The following is a 19,010-nucleotide window of genomic DNA, read 5'->3' as shown; positions in this document are numbered from 1 at the left end:
GAAGAACACACACTTGGACGCATACGCTGCATTTTATTCCTCTGTTACGACACCGACCCCACCGGTTGCCTATTCTAAACACAGATGTACAAACATTTCTTTGAGGGTGATTTTTGTCTTTTGAGGACTCATGACCAGAAACAAAATTGTGGAAACATTTTCTCCTTCTTGCCAAGTATCTTGGTGTAAGGCACCTTAAGGTTATACAAATATCCTACTCTTCTCCTTATACCTTTACCTGCTAGTTTAAACATCCATTTCTTCCTGTCTTCTACTGATTGCCAAGTGGAAGCTTTCTAGTATCATCCTTCTTATGCATTTATTGGCATCATCCTGTAGGGGAAAGATTTCTTTCCCGTCTTTTGTTTTAAGTGGTAATTCTTTTTTTCTTCCGATTTTCTGGTGGTTCACTGCAGAGTTGAGTCTCTCATCCCGCTGGCTTTGAATCACGATTCTCATATCTCAGCCTTCCGTGTGGCTAGACGTAGAGGCTTGAGCAACGGTGCCCGGCTTCAATGAGCTGTCATTCTTCATTTCAGGGATGCTTTATTGCCATGAGCAGTTATTTCCAACGCAACTCCGACAGGAACTTTGATCATTTCTTTTTCTGCCAACACTAACCACACCGAGAGAGTTCTGCCCCCCACTTAACCAGATCAAGGAAACTCTTTCCCAATGCTCAGAGCGCAAACGCCCGCGCCAGAACTACATTTCCCAGAGGCCCGAGGAACTACGTCATTAAAGAGCGCGGCGCGCCACTCCAGAGAGCGGCTGAGGAGAGCCGGCTGGCTGGCGGCGGCAATATGGCGGACGTACTGAGTGTCGGCGTGAATCTGGAGGCCTTTGCCCAGGCTATCAATGCGATCCAGGCGTTGCGTTCCAGCGTGAGCAGGGTGTTCGACTGCCTGAAGGACGGCATGAGGAACAAGGAGTCGCTGGAGGACCGGGAGAAGGCCTTCATTGCGCAGTTCCAGGACAACTTGCATTCGGTCAACCGGGACCTCAAGTAGGTACCGGCTAACGGGGCCGGGTTCGAGGTCTGGCCCGTCGCAGCGCGCCTCGCCCCGCGCCAGTCTTCCCGTCAGGGCCCGGTCTCCGTCTCCCCCTGGCCCCCGCCGCCCCTCCGGCCTCTCCCGGGACTCTCCTCCGCGGCCCGGCCTTCCCGCCCTCAGCCTCCTCCTCCTCCTGGCTGGCCTTGGCCACCCCGGGGCTCCCGTCATCCCGTTCCTGACGGGGCGGCCGGCCCCTCCCAGGACGTGGGGGACTTGGCGCTTAGCAGGTCTGTCACCTGTGGGCCCCGTGGGCGCCAACCGCATCTGCTCAGACTACCGCCTGCCCGGGCAGAGCGGCCGGCCGTCCGCCCCGCGCCCCCGCCCGCCCGCACACGCTTACCGTTCTCAGCCGTCGTTTCGCCCACGTACACCTCGCTCCACCCTCCATCCCACCGATGGTTGAGTTGTGGTCCTTGAGAGTTAAGAATTGTACATTTCTTTCTTTCTTACAAGTCACCTGTTCTTCTGGTTGGTAAGTATTGTTGTGAGCATTAAATGAGCCCAGCGTCAGTGCGAGCACGTCTGTAATCCTAGCGACTTAGGAAGCCGAGATCTGAGGATTGCAGTTCAAAGCCCATCAGGGCAGGAAAGCCCAGGAGACTCTTCACCTCCAGTAATGGCCCAAAAGCCTCGCTTGGAGCTGTGGCTCATGCAGTGGAGCATTAGGCTTGAGCAGAAAGCTTAGGGAGAGGGCTGGTAGTTCAAGTCCCAGGACCAGCACAAAAACAAAACAAGGATTAACTGAGAGGATGTTTGTTGAATGCCTAGCACATAGTAGGTACTTTGTGATTTTATAGGTCCTGAACTTGGCTTGCTCTTCCTTAAGACAGTCAGGCCTTTCCAGGAAGGTTAGAATGCCTTCTCAGAAGTGACCGTGGTAACTTGTCATCCTGTGATGGACTGATTGGAGCCTCCTTCTCTGCATTGTTGAAAATTGAACCCTTTGAGGATTGAACCCAAGTCCAACTTTTTGGACATAACAAGCAAGTGCTCCACTGCTGAGCTAAATCCCAGCCTGATTTTTCTTAATTAAAAAAAAAAAAAAAAAAAAAAGATCTTGGTCTCCTCAGTAACCAGGTAACTAGAGGAGTTAGGATGGAGGAGCTCATAGCCAATTGAAGGCTTTCCCCTCCCCCTCTAGTTGCTGTGAATCCCACACCTCTCCTCAATTCTCACATTGTCCTGAAGCTTTTGGGTGAGTGCCCAGAGATAATCAGCAGTTACCCTGCTTGAGGGGATGCATTGGTGGTCCTTTCTTCTTTTCTGTTTTCTCACTGATTTCTTAATGAAGGTTGAAGCTGTTACAAGCCTTCACACTTTACAAACTAAAAGTGTTGATGGTATTCCTTTGGCTTTCTGTTTTTTTTTTTTTTTTTTTTTTTTTTTTTTTTTTGTGCTACTACTAGGTCTTGAATTTAGGGCCTGGATGCTGTCTTTTAGCTTTTTTGCTCAAAGTTGGCAATTTATCACGTGAGTCATAATTCCATTCTGGCTTTTTAAAAAATTTTTTTGATTGGAGATAAGCATCTTACAGACTTTCCTTCCAGGCATGCTTTGTACCAGGATCCTCAGATCTCACCCTTCTGAGTAGATATAGGCGTGAGCCACTGGCTCTCAGCACTCTTTGGCTTCTTAAATCTTTGTGCAATGGTGCCAAGAAGATGGCTGGGAGATCCTGAAATAAATGTAGCATAAGAAGCTGTTCAGTCTTGCGTTGGCAGTTGGGGGACCGGCCCTCAGCACACACTCCCAGAGCGTGCTTTTGCTGTTGGCTCACTTTCCCATGCTTCTCCAGAGTTTTCCTGCTTAGACAGAAGCATGTTTGTTTGACACAGCCCCCTCGGTAGTGTCTTCCCATTTCATTTGTTTATTTTATCTCTTTGTTTTGCTAAGTTTTACCATCTGTGAAGCTTCATGTATAAATCTAGCCCTATGTGAATGATAAATAATCATTTATTCAGGTACTTGCTGTTCTGCCAAATGTAGTGATCTGCACGTGGGTCTGAAAGCCCTTAGTGAGAGGCAGTGTTATACCACATAGTAGGAATCCCAGAAAGTCTCTACCCCCTGCAGAGAGTAATCCAAGTTGTTAAATCCTGATTTTAGAAGCCTGGCTGCTTCTGCACCCCTTTTCTCTCCTTCTGAAAAGCACCAGGGTATGGGTTCTGTTCTAAGATTAACTCTTAACCAAGGGTTTTCTTGGCTTCTCTTATCTTTTTGTTTTCTCACAAAGTATTTCCTGTTTAAGAGATACCTGATGGCAGCTAGCCTTTGACCAATGTAGTTGACTTTGCTGGAGTTTTAAGTGCACTAAAGGTTTCTTTGCTTTCTCTCTTTTCAGTGAACTAGAACGTCTGAGCAACTTGGTAGGCAAGCCCTCTGAGAATCACCCACTTCATAACAGTGGTCTGTTGAGCCTGGATCCTGTGCAGGACAAAACTCCGCTCTACAGTCAACTCCTGCAGGCATACAAATGGTCCAACAAGGTAAGGGAGCCATTACATGGAGGTAACAGGGCAGAGGCTCTTCCATACTTAGAAGATGAGAGTATTTAGTTTTTAGTTTTGATTCAGCACAGAGTTATAGAGCTGAAAGTTCTAGAATTTCCCTTGATGTTATTTTTATAGTTCTTTAAATTCTTTGAGGTAGTAATTATACTCAGGTAATTACATTTTAAAAAGAACTGTAAGCCAGGCTCTGGTGGCTCACACCTATAGTCCTTGAGCAGGAAAGTCCATGAGACCTTTTTTTTTTTGGCAAGTCCTGGGGCTTGGACTCCGGGCCTGAGCACTGTCCTTGTGCTTTTTCAAGGTTAGAGCTCTATCACTTGAGCCACAGTACCACTTCTGGCTTTTTCTGTGTATATGGTACTGAGGAATCGAATCCAGGGCCTTGTGAATGCTAGGCAAGCACTCTACCACTAGGCCATGTTCTTGGCCCCTCCATGAGACTCTTTTTTTTTTTTGCCAGTCCTGGGCTTGAGCTCAGGGCCTGAGCACTGTCCTTGGGCTTTCTCAAGGCTAAAGCTCTACCACTTGAGCCTCACCACCACTTTGGCTTTTTTCTATGTATGTGGTACTGAGGAATTGAACCCGGGTCCTCGTGCATGCGAGACAAGCACTCTACCACTAGGCCAAACTCCCGGCCTCCATGAGACTTTTGTCTCCAATAAATTACCAGAAAAGTTGAGCTCTATCTCAGGAACACCACCTAGACCCTGAGGTCAAGTCCTAGAACTAGGAAGAAAAAAAAAAAGTATAGTGAACCTGACCTAGGTGGGTGCAGAGAACAGCTTTTTATTTTTTTGTGGGCCATGGGGCTTGAACTCAGCCTGGGCACTGTCCCTGAGTTCTTCAGCTCAAGGCTACCGCCCTACCCTTGAGCCAAGCCCCACTTCCATTTTCTAGAGGTTAATTGGAGGTAAGAGTCAGAGTCTCAGGTTCTTTTGTGCCCGGGCTGGCTTTGAACCTTGATCCTCAGATCTCAGCCTCCTGAGTAGCTAGGATTACAGGTGTGAGCCACCATACTTGGCTTTCATGTTGTTTATTTTTATATTGTCTTTTTTTTTTTTTTGTTGGACTCATGGCTGAGCACTGTCTTTGGGCTTTCCCCAAGGCTAGCGCTTTACCGCTTGAGCCACAGCACCATTTCTGGCTTTTTCTGTGTATGTGGTACTGAGGAATCGAACCCAGGGCTTCATGCATGCTTGGCAAGCACTCTTACCACTAGGCCATGCTCCCAGCCTCTCTTGTATTGCCTTTTCTTTGCTACTGGTAGAAGAACGTCACTATGGTGCTGTCTGTTATGTTACTCTTACCCATTGCTTTGTACTTGTGAGGTAGGAGCTGTAGCATGGAGCTGTAGGCCCAGTGAGGAGAGTGCTCTTAATGTATTCTATAGAATCTGACACTCATGGTTTCCTCCAGTAGGCAGGCCTATGCATAGACCTTAGCACAGTGATAAAGGGAAACTAATTGGTAATCTAAAAGTACCAGGGACATTTAGACTCATAAGCCTGGAATGAATTCCTTTCCTTTGCCTGCTTTGTGTTCTGTGCTGTATTGTATGCATTTTCTTTTTTCTTTTTTTCTTTTTTTTTTTTTATCAGTTTTGGGGCTTGAACTCAGGGCCCTAAGCATTGTTCCTGAGTACTTTTACTCAAGACTAGCACTCTGCCACTTTGAGGCACAGTTCCACTTCGTTTTCTGGTGGTAATTGGAGGTAAGAGTCTCATAGACTCTCCTGCCTGGGCTGGCTTTGACCCATTGTCCTTAGATCTCAGCTTCCTGAGTAGCTAGGATTATAGGCATAAGCCACCAGTGCCAGGCTCTGTATTTTCTTATTGAAGGGAGCTAGAACATACTTTAGGCACACTTTTGGAAGCATTTCCCATTATATGTTGCTACTTCCCTAGAGATACTGTTCTTCCAGCCATCAGTGGTCTTCTTCCTCTTGTCCTCTTGTCTTTGGTCCTTTCCCCCTTAGATCTTAGACGCTGAATGAGCCTTGACTATTTTCCTAGGTATACAGATTTCTTTCTTTGACTTTTCTTTGACTTGGGGTACTTTAGTAGCTATGGGGTTAAAGTAGAACCTCAGAGCTGAATCTAAGATTCAGAAAAGATGACGATTTGACACTGGATCTGAAAGAAAGAACTTAAATCTTGAGTGCATTCATTTAGCCTGTAAGGCCTTTTCACCTATTTCTGGACTGCTGATTAGAAAAACTCAATTTGGTCTAGATTAAGTAAAATAAAAAATACAAAAATAAAAAAATGCTAAAGGCTGGGTGTTGGGGTCAAGGAACCAAAAATATTTAGGGAGCTTTTGGTGTTTGATAGAGCTTCTGAGGCTCAAGGTATATAGGTAAGGTGGCAGAAATCTGTCACTCCATTGTCGTCTAAAAACCTACATTCTTTTGTTGCTCTGATCTTCTCCAAGGAGAAGAGATGGCCTGGTGGTTGTTGTTTTTCATGGTCCAGTTGTCTTAAAGACCTACCTTATTTTGTTGCTCTGATCTTCTCCAAGGAGAAGAGGTGGCCCCGCGGTTATCTGTTTGCATGGTCCATTGACTAGGGATCTTCTAGTGTCTATGTTGGGCCTTGGATAAGGATACTGGCCCTGTTTGGTCCGTGCCCTGGAGTATGGCTCATTGAATCTGAATGAGATTCTTAGCCCGGATCTCCTGAAGCACAGGGAGAGATAGTCCTTGGCATTGTAGTAGAGCTCTTTAAGGAAGATGTATTAGCCTGTTTTGGTTATAACAGAACACTGGAGTCAGGTTAACCATTAAAGAACAGAGGTATACTTAGGTGTGGTTTTAGAGAGTGTGGGCAAGGTACAGCATTGGCTGGATTCTGGTGAAGACTTCATGGCAGATGGCGTTGTAGTGGTAGGAGAGCATCTAGAGGACTAACATATATCATCAGACATCATGTTTCCACTTGACCAAAGGACCACTGAATTGGCCTGTCTTGTGAAGGTTGCACATGGTCATTGCCACACTGGGCCAGCTCCCAGTTTAGACCTCTCCAAACCATAGCAGAGAGCTGGCAGGGCAGACTCCCTGTGTGTGTGTCCTAGGTGCATGGAGGATGGGTGGAATTGGATTCCTTCTGATTGGACTCCTTGTAAGAAGCCTTGCTTTTGTTGTAGGGAGTGGTGGGTGGGGCAGTAATGGAATCTGAACTCAGGACCTCTTGCTGCTCTGCTTGATTGGTATTTTGCTGGTTCACTAGTCACTACTTGAACTATACCTCTAATCTAGTCTTTTCTGGTTATTTGGGAGGTGGAGTCTAGCAAACTTTCCTGCTCAACCTTGATTTAAATCACCATCCTCCATATCTCAGCCTTCTGAGTAGCTACAATTAGATGTGAGCCACTGGTACTTGTCTACTCATTTTTTTCTTCTTTAATATTTGGATAAGAAAATGCTGTTCTTGAAACAAACTAGAGTTACTGGTGAGGGCATTCCATTTGGGAAAATTCAGGCTGATCTCAGATCGATGAGGACAAGGACCCTTAGGGAAAGTGTGTGATCTGATGTTGGTCTGAGTAACATTTGAACTAGTTTACTTGCTGAATTAATCACTAATCTAGTTGTTCAAGTATTAAAGTAGAAGCCTTTGGCTCCAAGATAGGAAAGAAATTATATTAAGAAATTGTATTAAGAAAATAGCTATATATATATATATATATGTGAAACTTTTTTTTTTTTGCCTTGGATATGCTACAGCTTGAAGATATGTGTAGAAATATCAAATTTATAAATCCCATAAGCCAGACTGATACGGGAGGTTTTAGGCATGACTGTACTCCCTGACTGGTTCCCTGTGCCACCAGCAGAAGAGACTGTGTTACAGCCAAACAAACAGGGTTGGTGAACTGAGCTCTTTTGTAGCTTTCCAGTTCTAGAGCCAGGAAGCCACTGCCAGTTACACGAAGAGTGACAGTGAGTAATCTCCTGTTTGACTCTTGTTTTTTAGTTTACCTTACTTATTTTGGGAAGGTAGATTATAACAGTCCTTAAAATCCAGAGCTTAAAGAAGAAAACCAGAGTAAGATGCTGTCTGTAATCCACCACTAGTATCTCACATCTGTATTCCTAGCTACTCAGGAGGCTGAGATTCGAGGATTGTAGTTTGAAGCCAGCATAGGCAGAAAAGTATATGAGACTCTTATCTCCAATTTTAAAAAGCTAAGCTAAATATAGAAAACAACAATAAAAAACCAACTAAGCAAGAGCTCAAGGCCATGAGTTCAAACACTAGAACTAGCATACAGAAAAGAATGCCCTCAAGTAGCAGCCTTGAGAAATAATAAACCAGTATTCCAATTTCTTGCTGGTGACATAGATGAAGCAAGCTGTTAATTGTGCCTGTTTACTTCTCCTGCAAATGAGAAGAGCCTTTTAATTGTGGTGCTCTCACCATTCATTATTTCACCCTCAGAGTTTAAACCAGCAAGTGCATTAATATGTGAAGTTTAGGGTAACTTGCCAGTGTCAGCTTTACACACTACTGGCTAAGAATGGAGAAGGGTGGGGAAGGCTTCACATTATGTGCTGAACTTTCCGTGCAATGTGCTATTGGCCGTAGAAAATCTTGAACATGCTAATGACTAATTACTGTCTTGAGGGGATGTTTGTAATTTTTGTAAAGTCAGTTGCAGTATTAATTACATGGTAGTTGGTATAATTGGTAGAATTACGCATTTAAAAATTAATCTAATTTAATGAAATGATGTCAAATTGCTGTGAGCAGCGCCTTCTCTATGCTGATCTGGGGGAAAGAATTGAGCTTTTAACTCTGTGCACCTAAGATAATTGTGTGGAAGAAGGGCAGGCCCTCCTGATGAGGGCAGAAGTAATTGGCATCAGCGTTGTACTTCTGTGAAGTGCAGACTTTGTCACTTGTCACATTCTCACAGGCTGTGAGCTAGGCTGAACTCGTCCTGAAGGTCCCAGCTTTCATTTCCGCCTTTGACTCTTCACTGTGGCAGAGGCTACTTTGTATGACTTTGTCCTTCAGTTCCCCTGGAGCCCCCATCCTGCAGGAATCTGAACTCTGCAGACACTTACCTTGGCTCCTTACATGAAATGGTGCAGTATTCGCATACAGTCTTATGTATATCCTCACACATACGATTCCTCCCCCCTTTACTGTGGAGATGGAGTCTCATAGTGTTGTCTAGGCTGGTCTCCAGCTTGTGAGCCTGTGATCCTCCCACCTCGGCCTCCTAGGTAGCTGAGACTGCCGGCATCTACAAAATAGTTGTACCATTTTGTTTAGGTACAAGAAAAGTCTGTGTTCAGCGATGATACAGTTTTTCCAGTCAATGTTGATTGAGTTTGTGGATGTTCACAGCACAGATATGGAGGGCTGACTGGAAAAGCAGACTAGTACCTTTCACTTCTTGGGGATATTGGAGGCAGCACAGAGAGTCACCTTCCATTGGAGTAGAGCACATGTTGCTGATTTTTTTATTTATTTATTTTTTGGACATGTTTAGGACTGGTGGCATGGCTCAAGTGGTAGAGTATCAGCTGTGAGTGAAAAGCTGAGGATGAGGCACTGAGCTCAAGCTCTTATTACTGGCCGAAAAACCAAAAGTTATTATTATTATTATTTTTTTGCCAGTCCTGGGGCTTGAACTCAGGACCTGAGCACTGTCCTTGGACTTTCTCAAGGCTAGAGCTCTACCACTTGATCCATAGCACCACTTCTGGCTTTTTCTTTGTATGTGGTACCAAGGAATGGAACTCAGGGCTTCATGCATGCTAGTCAAGCACTCTACCACTAGGCCATGCTCCTGGCCCCCAAAAGTTAATTTTTTTTAATAAAGAGCAAGGTATTATTTCAATACCACTTGAAATGTGAAGACATTTCCTTGATTCTCATCTGGTCACTCTGTGGCTTTCATCTGCCACCTTTGTCTTTGAAGGCACACATTCTGCTTTTGTGTCCTGGAGCTGAAAACAGTGTTCTGGGCTAGAACTGCTTTTTTCCTTGGGGACATTGGCCCATCCCCAGGTGAAGTCCCAGAGAACAGGTCCCCTGTATACCTTGGCCTTTGCTGGGTGTCCTCATACCTTGTGGGGTGCCTGCAAATAAAAGTCATTAAATATCTGGGTGTGGTGGCTCATGCCTGTAATCCTAGCTACTCAGCAGACATCTGAGGATCAAGGTTCAAAGCCAGCCCCCGGCACAAAAGGACCAAGACTCATTATCTCCAATTTACCTTTAGAAAAACTGGTAATGGGGCTTGTCTCAAGGGTAGGGTGGTAGCCTTTGCTGAAGAACTCAGGGTTAGCGCCCAGGCCCAATTCAAGCCCCATGACCCATCAAAAATAATAATAATAAAAATACAGTCATTAAGTGAATGGTGGAGTAGCTAAAGGGTATTTGAGTGTTTTTTTTGCTAGTCCTGGACTTGAGCTCAGGACCTGAACACTGTCCTTGGACTTTCTCAAGGCTAGAGCTCCACCACTTGAGCCTCAGCACCATTTCCGGCTTTTTTCTATGTATGTAATACCAAGGAATCGAACCCAGGTCTCCATGCATACTAGGCAAGCGCTCTACCACTAGGCCAAACTCCTGGCCCCAGTTGACTTTTAATTCCCAGCTCTCTTCATGGTTTACTTGCTTGTCTTTTTGGTGAGGTGCAATGAGGGCATATCCTTTTCAGCCATTGCTGAGAAATCCAGGCGAGCTACTTGGAGAGGAGAGAATTCTGCAGTCTTGTCTGTGGCAGTAGCCAGGGCTGGATTCCCAAGGGTAACTAGGAAGGACAGAGTGAGGTCAGTTGCTGAACTGACAATAATGAAGCTCTTTGAGGGCCAGGGTAAGCAGATTGCATTCATATTGTTGGTCACCCAGCGTGCCCTTGTAAGAAGCCAGGTAGGACTTGGTAAAGTCTTTCAAAGTTGGCCAAGTCACACTCATTTGAACTCTGCACCCAGGGCCAGGTGTTCTGTGGCTGCTGCCGCCTTGACAGCAGTGGGAAAAAAAATGCTGGGAAGAGTCAGCTGTGCCAACCTCCTGGAGGTTTCTCCCACCTGGTGGATTGTCAATCATTGTTGTTCCTAGTCTCTTCCTCTCCACTGGGCCCTCCCAGGCTCCTTTGTGGAGCACTCACATGTGTACAGGGAATACAAGGTCTTTGAGAAGATGATAGGAAGGGAAGTTTCTCACTTATCCTGACTTTAGGATGGAGCACTGTTCTCCATTGTGCTTAGTATTAGCAAAGCTCCTGAATGTCATTCCTGCAGGTGGTCTTCCAAGTCTAATCTTCACAGCCCCAACACTCAGAGTGAACTTGCCAAGCCGACTGGGGTTGCTTGTAGTATTGATTGCTCCGATAAACCTTGAGCCTACATCCTCTTCTATCCCAAATGCTGATCTCATGAGAACCATTGCATAAAGAAGAGTCATAACACAGCCAGCAAGCACAGTTAAATAAAACCAGTCTCATGGATTTTTGGATACTAAGATTCAGAATGTAAAGGCTTAGATGCAAATTCTGGAATCTGGAGTTCTCACCCAGCTCTGTACTTACTGTCTTGGCCAAGTGACAGAATTCTGAGCCTGCATTGTTTCCTCATCTATAGAATGAAGACAGTACTACTAGTATTTGTGTGTCATGGATTATAGTGAAGATTAAGTGTGATGTACATTTGAAATGCCTGGGGAGGGGCTGGTGGTGCAGGTCAGTGGCAGAACATCTGCTTAGCAGGTGCACTGAGGAAGAAGTCCTTAGTTAACTGACACCTACTATGTGCTCAATAATGTGCATTGTAGTTACCATATGTATACATATGTACACTCAATTCTGGAGTAGAAGTATCATACAGTGGCGAAGATTGTAGGTTCCAGCCAGATTCTAGTGGCTCCGCCTGTGCCCTAACTTCTCAGGATGCTTAGACCCAGAAGATTGTGATTTGAAGCCAGCTTGGGCAGAAAAATCTTTAATTAAAGATGCTGGATTGGAGACATGACTCCAAGTGGTAGCGCACCTTTGAGCTAGACAAGTAAACACACTTGAGTGAATAAGCTGAACAAGAGAACTCAAAACCTTGAGCCCTGGTACTTGGCTCACACACATAAAAGAGTATAAGTTCCAGAGGCAGGCCACCTTGGTTCATATCCCTGCTCTATACCTGTGGGGCTAGCCTTTCCATGTCTCTGGTTCTGTTCTCTAAAGGGGTCGGGGGTGGCGGGTCATGCAGAAAGATGTTAGGAGGACTGAAGTAACACAGCAAAGCATGTACCTGGCACCCTGTAGCGTCCGGCACCTTCCCTCATATAACAGTGATGAGGACAGAATCTGGGAGGCTCTAGGATTGCTTCCAGTGACCAGTATTCCATCTTCAGATCTGCATCTCTTGCCTCTGCAGTTTTTTTTTCTAAGTTCCTCAAGTGAAATCCCTGAAGATGGCCCGTGTACCTAGTCCCCTGGGAAGCCTACGCACAGATGGTAACACATCATACATTATTTTGAATCAGTTTGCTTGTTGGTGGAAGTAAAGATTGGGAAATTTGATGGAAGAGTTGAAAACGGAGGAGCAGTAAAGCAGGGGGAGGTTTGGGGGTTGGGAACCCTGAGGCTTAGCAGGCTGTGGAAGAGGAGGTAGACCAGGGACCCACACTGAGGAGGCAGCAGAGCTTTCCTCCAGGACCTGAAGTGCTCATTGCTTCTCTCACCTAGTTGAAAGTGTTGTGAGCCTGTCTGGAACTTTTCACATTGTTTCTTTAGAAAAAGATTTGCACTCAAAGGCCAGTTTGAAATAACATAAGCCTGTGGTTTATGTCCAGTTTGCTGGTTAGGCGCCCATTCCCATCAGGGCTGTGCAGTTGGACTCTTCTGGGCTTGAACCCTGCTCCTCTGCCAGCTGGACAACTTGGGCAGGTTATAGCCCCCACCTCCCTGGCCAGCTATGGTGTCTTCTGGCCTGGCAGGTTGCCATGAGGGTGGGCCCCCAATGTGTGGTGAGTATGCACTAAGGTCTTAGCTTCTGTGTATATTTAGTATGCAGGGCAGCTTTCCTCAGGTGCATGTAACTTTCCAGACAGCAGTACTTAGTATTGTATGCCCAGTGCTTAGCTGGGTGACCTCTTACCATTGGCTGCCCTCTGAGTTCCAGTGTCTGTGGTGATAGATAGACAGGTTAGTCTGGGTGACCCCTGATGGCCCTTCTACTCCCACGTGTAAGGCCTTTATTTGTGCCTACCTGGGATCGAGAGGCGCTTTGTGTGTCTCTTCTTGTCAGCAGCATCTCAAGTGTCTGAGCTGTTGTCCTCAGTGCTCCAGAGCCTGAGGTCCAACAGCACAGACAGTAGCCTGGAGACTGAGTGGAAAATTACCTTGTAAAGGTTCTGGGGACAGCACAGGCTCTGCTAGTGCCCCATCCTAAATGCTAATGAATGCCAAAAGCTTTCCTTGGTTTCTGCCCTGAGGCTTCAGGCCAGTCCTCATCAGGATATTATGCTTATTAGTCGTGGCTGTCACTTAGTTGTTGCTCTAATCAGATTTGTGACCCCTCCTTTCTCTGAGAGGGAACAGCAGCTTTCTTGCCCAGCCACGCCTGGCCTGCCTTGGGCTGGCTGTAAGCAAGGCCTGCCCACATCGGCAGGAATCCCTCCATGCTGGGCAGCTCACCTCAAGTCCTCCTTTGGCTGCCTTCTCTTAGGCTTCTCTAGAACAGTGAGGCTTGTTGTAGATGATAAGAAATGTACTTTCCCTTTTCTCCCAGGAATGTTGAGAAGGGAAGTGTTCCCAAGTAGTTTTTCCTGAAGAGAGCTTGCACGAGGGTGGTGGGAGGAAGTATTTCCATCATGCACAGGTGGGAAGCACCTGTGCCCATTCCTCATTAGCTTGTCTTCTCTTCTGGTGGTAGTTGGCTGGGAACAGAGCTTCTAGCTTTGTGCTTCTCTCCCATCACTCTATCCATGCAGGAGGCCCCTGCCTGCCACTACCTAGATCCCAGAATGGAGGCTTGTCACCGCTAGGGTCAGGACTTTTTATGCGGTGCCTTTGCACATGTCCTTCCGTTTCCTTCCTCTATGGAAACAACCATGTTCCCTCCTTGGAAGCCTTTGGGAAGTGTGAGATGTGCCCCAATGAGGTGTCCCCAGATTAGCCTTGATTGCTTTTCATCTCCCCACTCTGCCTGCCTATTGGCCCATTTCCCCCACAAGATTCAGCTTTGTCCTGTGGGAGGGATGAGACTTGTGGCATTATCAAATACCTTTGCACCCAGTGCACTAGACGATCAGGGGGCAGGATAGGATCTCATCGGGTGCTGCGATGTTTTGGCACTTAGTGAATAGTAATTATTGCTATCAGCTGTTTCTGTATGTGTGGTGACACAGTATGTGAACCAAGTTAAAGCCCCCAATCCCTTCCTCCTTCCTTCTTTAGTTGTTTGTAATTTTCCTTCTGAATCAGCTCCATTTTGCTTCACCTTGACCTTTGTCAGATTTCCTTGTGGTGCTTGTTAGGTGAGAAGAGCTGGAAGAGAGGAGGTGTGGTTGTGGGTGCCAAGAAGTTTTACTCCATGGCTTGTTCCCAGGGCTCCTATGGACTGGGATCAGGGTTTCTGCTTGCTCTAGGGAAGTGAAACTGGCCATCTGCTTTGCTCCTGTTCTCTGCACTGTCCTTGGGCCCTGGAGCCTGCACTCCGTGTTCCCTTTGGTGTGGGTGTTTGCTGCAGCCACTTATTGGTTTTGGGAGGCACAGCTTCTGGGATACAGTTTCTGGTCTTGATGAAGCTTGTTTCTGGGGCCAGCCACCGCCAGCCAGGGCCTTGGCTCAGCTTCTGCTTTCATTGCTGACTTGACAAAGTGAATGGAACTCCCCAAAACCTTCTCTTAGCCCTGGGAACAGTTTGCTTGTCTCTTTGTGTCAGTAACTTGTGTTACTTGTATTGTCCCTTCCCACCCCTGCCTTTCATGCCTTTGTTCTGTAGCCAAACCTGTTTGGACCCTGTGAGTAGGAGATATGCTCAGGAATCTCCTTCAGCCCCACTGGTGGCCACCCTGGTGAGCTGTGCCCTGCTGCCTGCCAGTCCCCCTCTGCCTGGAAGGCCCTGCAGCTTCATGGGACGTCCTTTTCTGCTGGCTCTTCGGGTACCTGTGCAAGTGCTGCTTTGGCGAAAAACACCAAACAGAGCTGAGCTTCTCTTGTGAGTTTTGCTCCTCAGCCTCTGGTGGCTCCTCTGACAATGTCATGTGTGTGCTGTCTAGCTGTGTCACCTTTCTCCAGGGCTGGGACCTTACCTGGTCTCTGCTACACACTAGGCACAGGAACTGAGCATGACTCCATCCTATTTCCAGACCAACTCAGGGATTTACCTCACTGGCAAGATAGGGATCACACCTCATTCTCTGGAGAGTGGCTTGTCTGTGGCCATAGTGCTAGCCCTTCTAGTGAGACTGGTGGTATCTTCACAGCTTGAAACAAGGATGCTAACTGATATCCAAAAAAGGGGAGCTTTCTTTTGTCAAAACTTCAAGCCCAGGGTGAGGCCTATTAAAATCCTACCTTTTTCCCTGGGTGAGCTCCTGTTAGCAAGGCCAGAGCAGTGATCTGTCCACATGACAGCAAGGAGAATCATTGGGGACAGGTTGATCCATGTTAGCCTGCCACATGGGCCCAGTTTAGACTTGGACATGGCACAGGGGAATTGCCCTGACCTTCAAGAGCAAAGCAACCACATTTCTCAGCTCTAGAGAGGGAGGTGCCCTTAAATCCGGGGTGTTAGCAAGTCACAACTGTCTTTGCTGGACATATCATGAAAGAGAAGGAACTGCTCAGAGGCACCCATCTGCTGCTGGAGCACTAATAAATGTATGCTGGCTCAGTCAGGTAAGTATCACCTCCTTTTGTGTTTCTTTTCACTAGGCAAAATACTTAGTTTTTTAGTGTCCTGATCTATCAGTTGCTTCTTTTTCTTTCCCCTATTTGTGCATGCCTGTGTGTTTGGGGCATTAGAGAATTACAGTGTGTCATTTGTTGGGTGTCTCTGTTTATTGGTCACCTATCAATAGTTACTAGCCCTGTTCACTGCAAGCTAAACTGTCTCCCTTGTGCCTGTGCATGTTAGAATTGGAAGGGTGTGAGCATGCAAACTTTGAGTGTTTGTGTGTTCCCACATGAGGAGATGGTGGCAATGGTTTTTAGGTGCTCAGCCGTAATCATTTCAAACTGGTTTTGGGAGGTATGGGTTTTGCTAGGACATACCCACCCCTTCCTCTCAGTGCATCTGTATCAGCCCTCTGTGCAGGAACCTACTGTGTGTAGAAACTGTTCTAGATGCAGTGAGTACCCCCTTCCTGGATCTCAGGTACTTTTCTAACTTAGTCAAGAATACTGTGTCCATGTACCCACTGCTTGTCCTGTTTCCTAAACCATCTTACTATTCCTTGCTGTCAGACAGAGTCCTTGGGCTCACAGAGGGCTGGTGAGTAACAGGCACTGGTGTCTTGTCGGGTATCTCCAAGACTATTGTGTTTTATAGCTCCCTTCATTTTAATTCCATTAACGTTTAATGCAGATGTACGTATCTTGCTAGTGATATATGTTGTTCTGCCTTAATTTGCCCTTGGTAGGTCACTGATGTCCCAGCCGAAGGCTGTAATTGTTTTAAGGGGTTCTCATTGATTTCTGGAGAATACATATAAATATATATCTGAGTATATATATATATATATATATATATATGTATCTGAGTCCAAAGGGGAAAAATAATCACTGGATGATCTTTAGGGTACTGACCTCTATGGTGCTAGCACCCCAGACCTGACCTGCTTGTTCTGTTTCTGCTGTAAGAGAACTTGGTATATCTTCTTTTTCTTTTTTTTTAATGGTGTAGATGACATTTCATATTTGTTATTCTTTGTATAGTGGTCACTCCTTGTCCATAAGGTATATTCCCTGGGGCCTGAAACCCTATAATTTACTGTCTTTTTTTGTGAAAACATACCTTTTTCTTATACTGTGGTCATACCTTTTGTAGTCTGGGGTGCAACAGCAAAGCTAGTATGAGGTTCTTCTCTCTGATTTCATGGCTAGATTTGTTCTTACCTTAAATCTTAGTAACTTCTTCTTTTTTTTTTTTTTTTAAATCTTGGTAACTTCTGCAAGAGATTTTTTTTTTCTTATTAGCCCAAGAATGTTTTTCCTTTTATAGTTCTTCTTTGGCATATCAAAATTGCCAGCATCCCAACTTTGGTATGTTGGTCTGTCTTTAAGTAAAATATGGGTGGCTTGCACTTAGACACTGAGGTACTGTGACAGGGATCACTAACATCCTGGGTAGAGTGGAGCAGGGTGGCTGGGATTTTATCATGCAATTCAGATCAGCACTTAATCTGAAGCTTGTTTATTTCTGGAACTTTCTATGTAATACTTAACCACTGCTGTAGACTGGGAAGTGAAATCATAGATAAGACAGTGGCTACATTTCCAGTAGAGAGTGCCTGTGTGTGTGAATGTGTTGTGTACCTTGTGTGGGGCTGAGCTGAGGTCCTGGGTATCTTATGCTCTTCCCCATTGTCTGTCTGCCCTCCTGGCTCTCCATCCAGTCATCTAGTCATCACCATACATTTGTCTCATCATTTAATATACATTGTATGTTTCCCTACGCAGAATGCATTCATTTTAGCGCACCATCCATGGTGTGTGAGGTAAGAGTTAGAATGACCTAAATTTCAAGATAGAATGCTTGACTCTTTTTTTTTTTGCCAGTCCTGGGGCTTGAACTCAGGGCCTGAGAGCCCTGTCCTTGGGCTTTTTCCTCAAGGCTAGCACTCTGTCACTTGAGCCACAGCACCACTTCTGGCTTTTCTATGTATGTGGTACCAAGGAATCGAACCCAGGTCTTTGTGCATGCTAGGCAAGCACTCTACCACTAGGCCAAACTCCTGGCCCCAATGCTTGACTCTTTTATAAATAGAAAATGATGATGTGACCATTGGAGAGTGTTGCATAGTGGCAGTGGTAGTGCATCTTCCTGTTAAAAATCATAGTGGTTGTGTCTGTGCTTGTAGCTCCCCCTGGGCTTTGCCTCTTCACTGAAAAATGGGTCTGAAGACACTTGTTTTCCCAGTGGCAAATGCCCCTCACCTGCATGCCCTTGGTAAGGCTTTGCTCTTCTGTCCTTGCCCCATGCTCCTGTCCCTGTGCCCTCTTCACACAGACACTTGATCTATCCAGTGGAGACATCCCACTTAGCCAGGTTACCTGAAGCTTGAATGGAATAGCAAAAATGCCAGCTCTAATTGCCTCTAAAATGTTTTTTTAAAACCCCCAGCATCGGATTACAGAGGTAATCACTCACTCCCTGTTCCCTTGTTCCCCCCAGTCTCAAGCAGAGCAGCCCATGTTGATCTTAATTGCTTGGATGCGCTCAAACACTGGGATCTTAATGCATTCTCGCAGTAGCTCAGACAGCACAACCACGTTATCCTGCTGGCAGTTCATTGGAATCCTCAGCCAAAACAGTGTGCTTGGGGACTTGGGCTTATAAAGCCGGAACGTAGTAATTTCCTAGCAAGATGTCTTGTGGGAATGTTGCTTCTCCTGTTCAGACTTCTTCCCAAAGTGTTGTCTTCTCAGTCACAGAGTGATGGGCACATCTTGCTTTCGAGGAAAGTTTTCAAAGCTCTTAGTTGGTAGACGTGAGTGTTTGGGCAAGTTGCTTTGGTCCTAGAGGAATCTTAACCCTGCCTGCAGCTTGGTGTGGTCAGAAAGGCACTTTCCACTACAGAGGGTGTCTTCTCCATCCCCTTGGTCAGAATACAAAGTGTGTTGGTCACTCAGTGAGAGAGCCCCCTCCTCTGGCCAACCCAGGTGGATTCCCTGTCTTACCTGCTTCATTCTTTTCCGTATACAGCCTCAGATTGACCTTTCAAAACACAAGTTGGATCATGTAACTCCTGCTGAAATATGTTCAGTATTCCTCCTCATACTCAGCGTTAAGACTGACTTCAGCATGGCAGTATCTGCATTGACAGCTTGTAATAGCCCTGTGCCAGTGCCTGAGTACCCGGCTTGTAACAGCCCTGTGCTGGTTGGTGTCTGGGTGCTCCTTAGCTTGGCATCTAGTCAACTTGATGTGTCTTAGGGACCCTGCTACCTCTTGCTCTTGCCAAAGATGTTGTCCTGCCTCAGTGGGTCCCACCTCCTTTTTCTGTGACATTTCCTCACTTCGTATGTTGGCATATAGTCACACACTTGGGGGAAATCTTCTTGAACTCCCCCAAGCCAAGATATAGTACTCCTTCTGTGTGCTTCTGCCAGTCTCCCCTTCCTCTCCTCTTCCCTCCCCTTTATTTTCTCCCTTTCCTTTCTCTTCCCTTCCCCTGTTGCCTGCATCTTGGCATGAACCACACTGAAGCCTAAGTACTGATTGCCTGGACCCATGTACATGCCAGCCTCTCCATCATTGCATTGCCAGCGG

At 46.1% G+C, this 19,010-nt stretch overlaps 1 protein-coding gene across 2 annotated transcripts in view; it reads left to right on the top strand.

Moving 5' to 3' along the window:
* Positions 1 to 779: 779 nt before the first annotated feature.
* Positions 780 to 19,010, top strand: part of Med27 (mediator complex subunit 27) — a 180,348-nt gene continuing 162,117 nt past the window's right edge. The window contains exons 1-2 of one of the 2 annotated variants that reach the window (XM_090330848.1): positions 780 to 1,006; positions 3,394 to 3,538. In XM_090330848.1, coding sequence (XP_090186974.1) covers positions 804 to 1,006; positions 3,394 to 3,538 — 348 coding nt within the window. In that variant the 5' untranslated portion in view covers positions 780 to 803. Of the gene's footprint in view, positions 1,007 to 1,423; positions 1,525 to 3,393; positions 3,539 to 19,010 lie in introns of those variants that run through there. The other variant, XM_090330849.1, reaches the window with a different exon arrangement.

Source organism: Megascapheus bottae, chromosome 3 (assembly GCF_031878675.1).
Source record: "Megascapheus bottae isolate mThoBot1 chromosome 3, mThoBot2.hap1, whole genome shotgun sequence".
Classification (NCBI taxonomy): domain Eukaryota; kingdom Metazoa; phylum Chordata; class Mammalia; order Rodentia; family Geomyidae; genus Megascapheus; species Megascapheus bottae.
The sequence above is the reverse complement of the archived record's forward strand: the minus strand, read 5'-3'. Positions and strand labels throughout refer to the sequence as shown.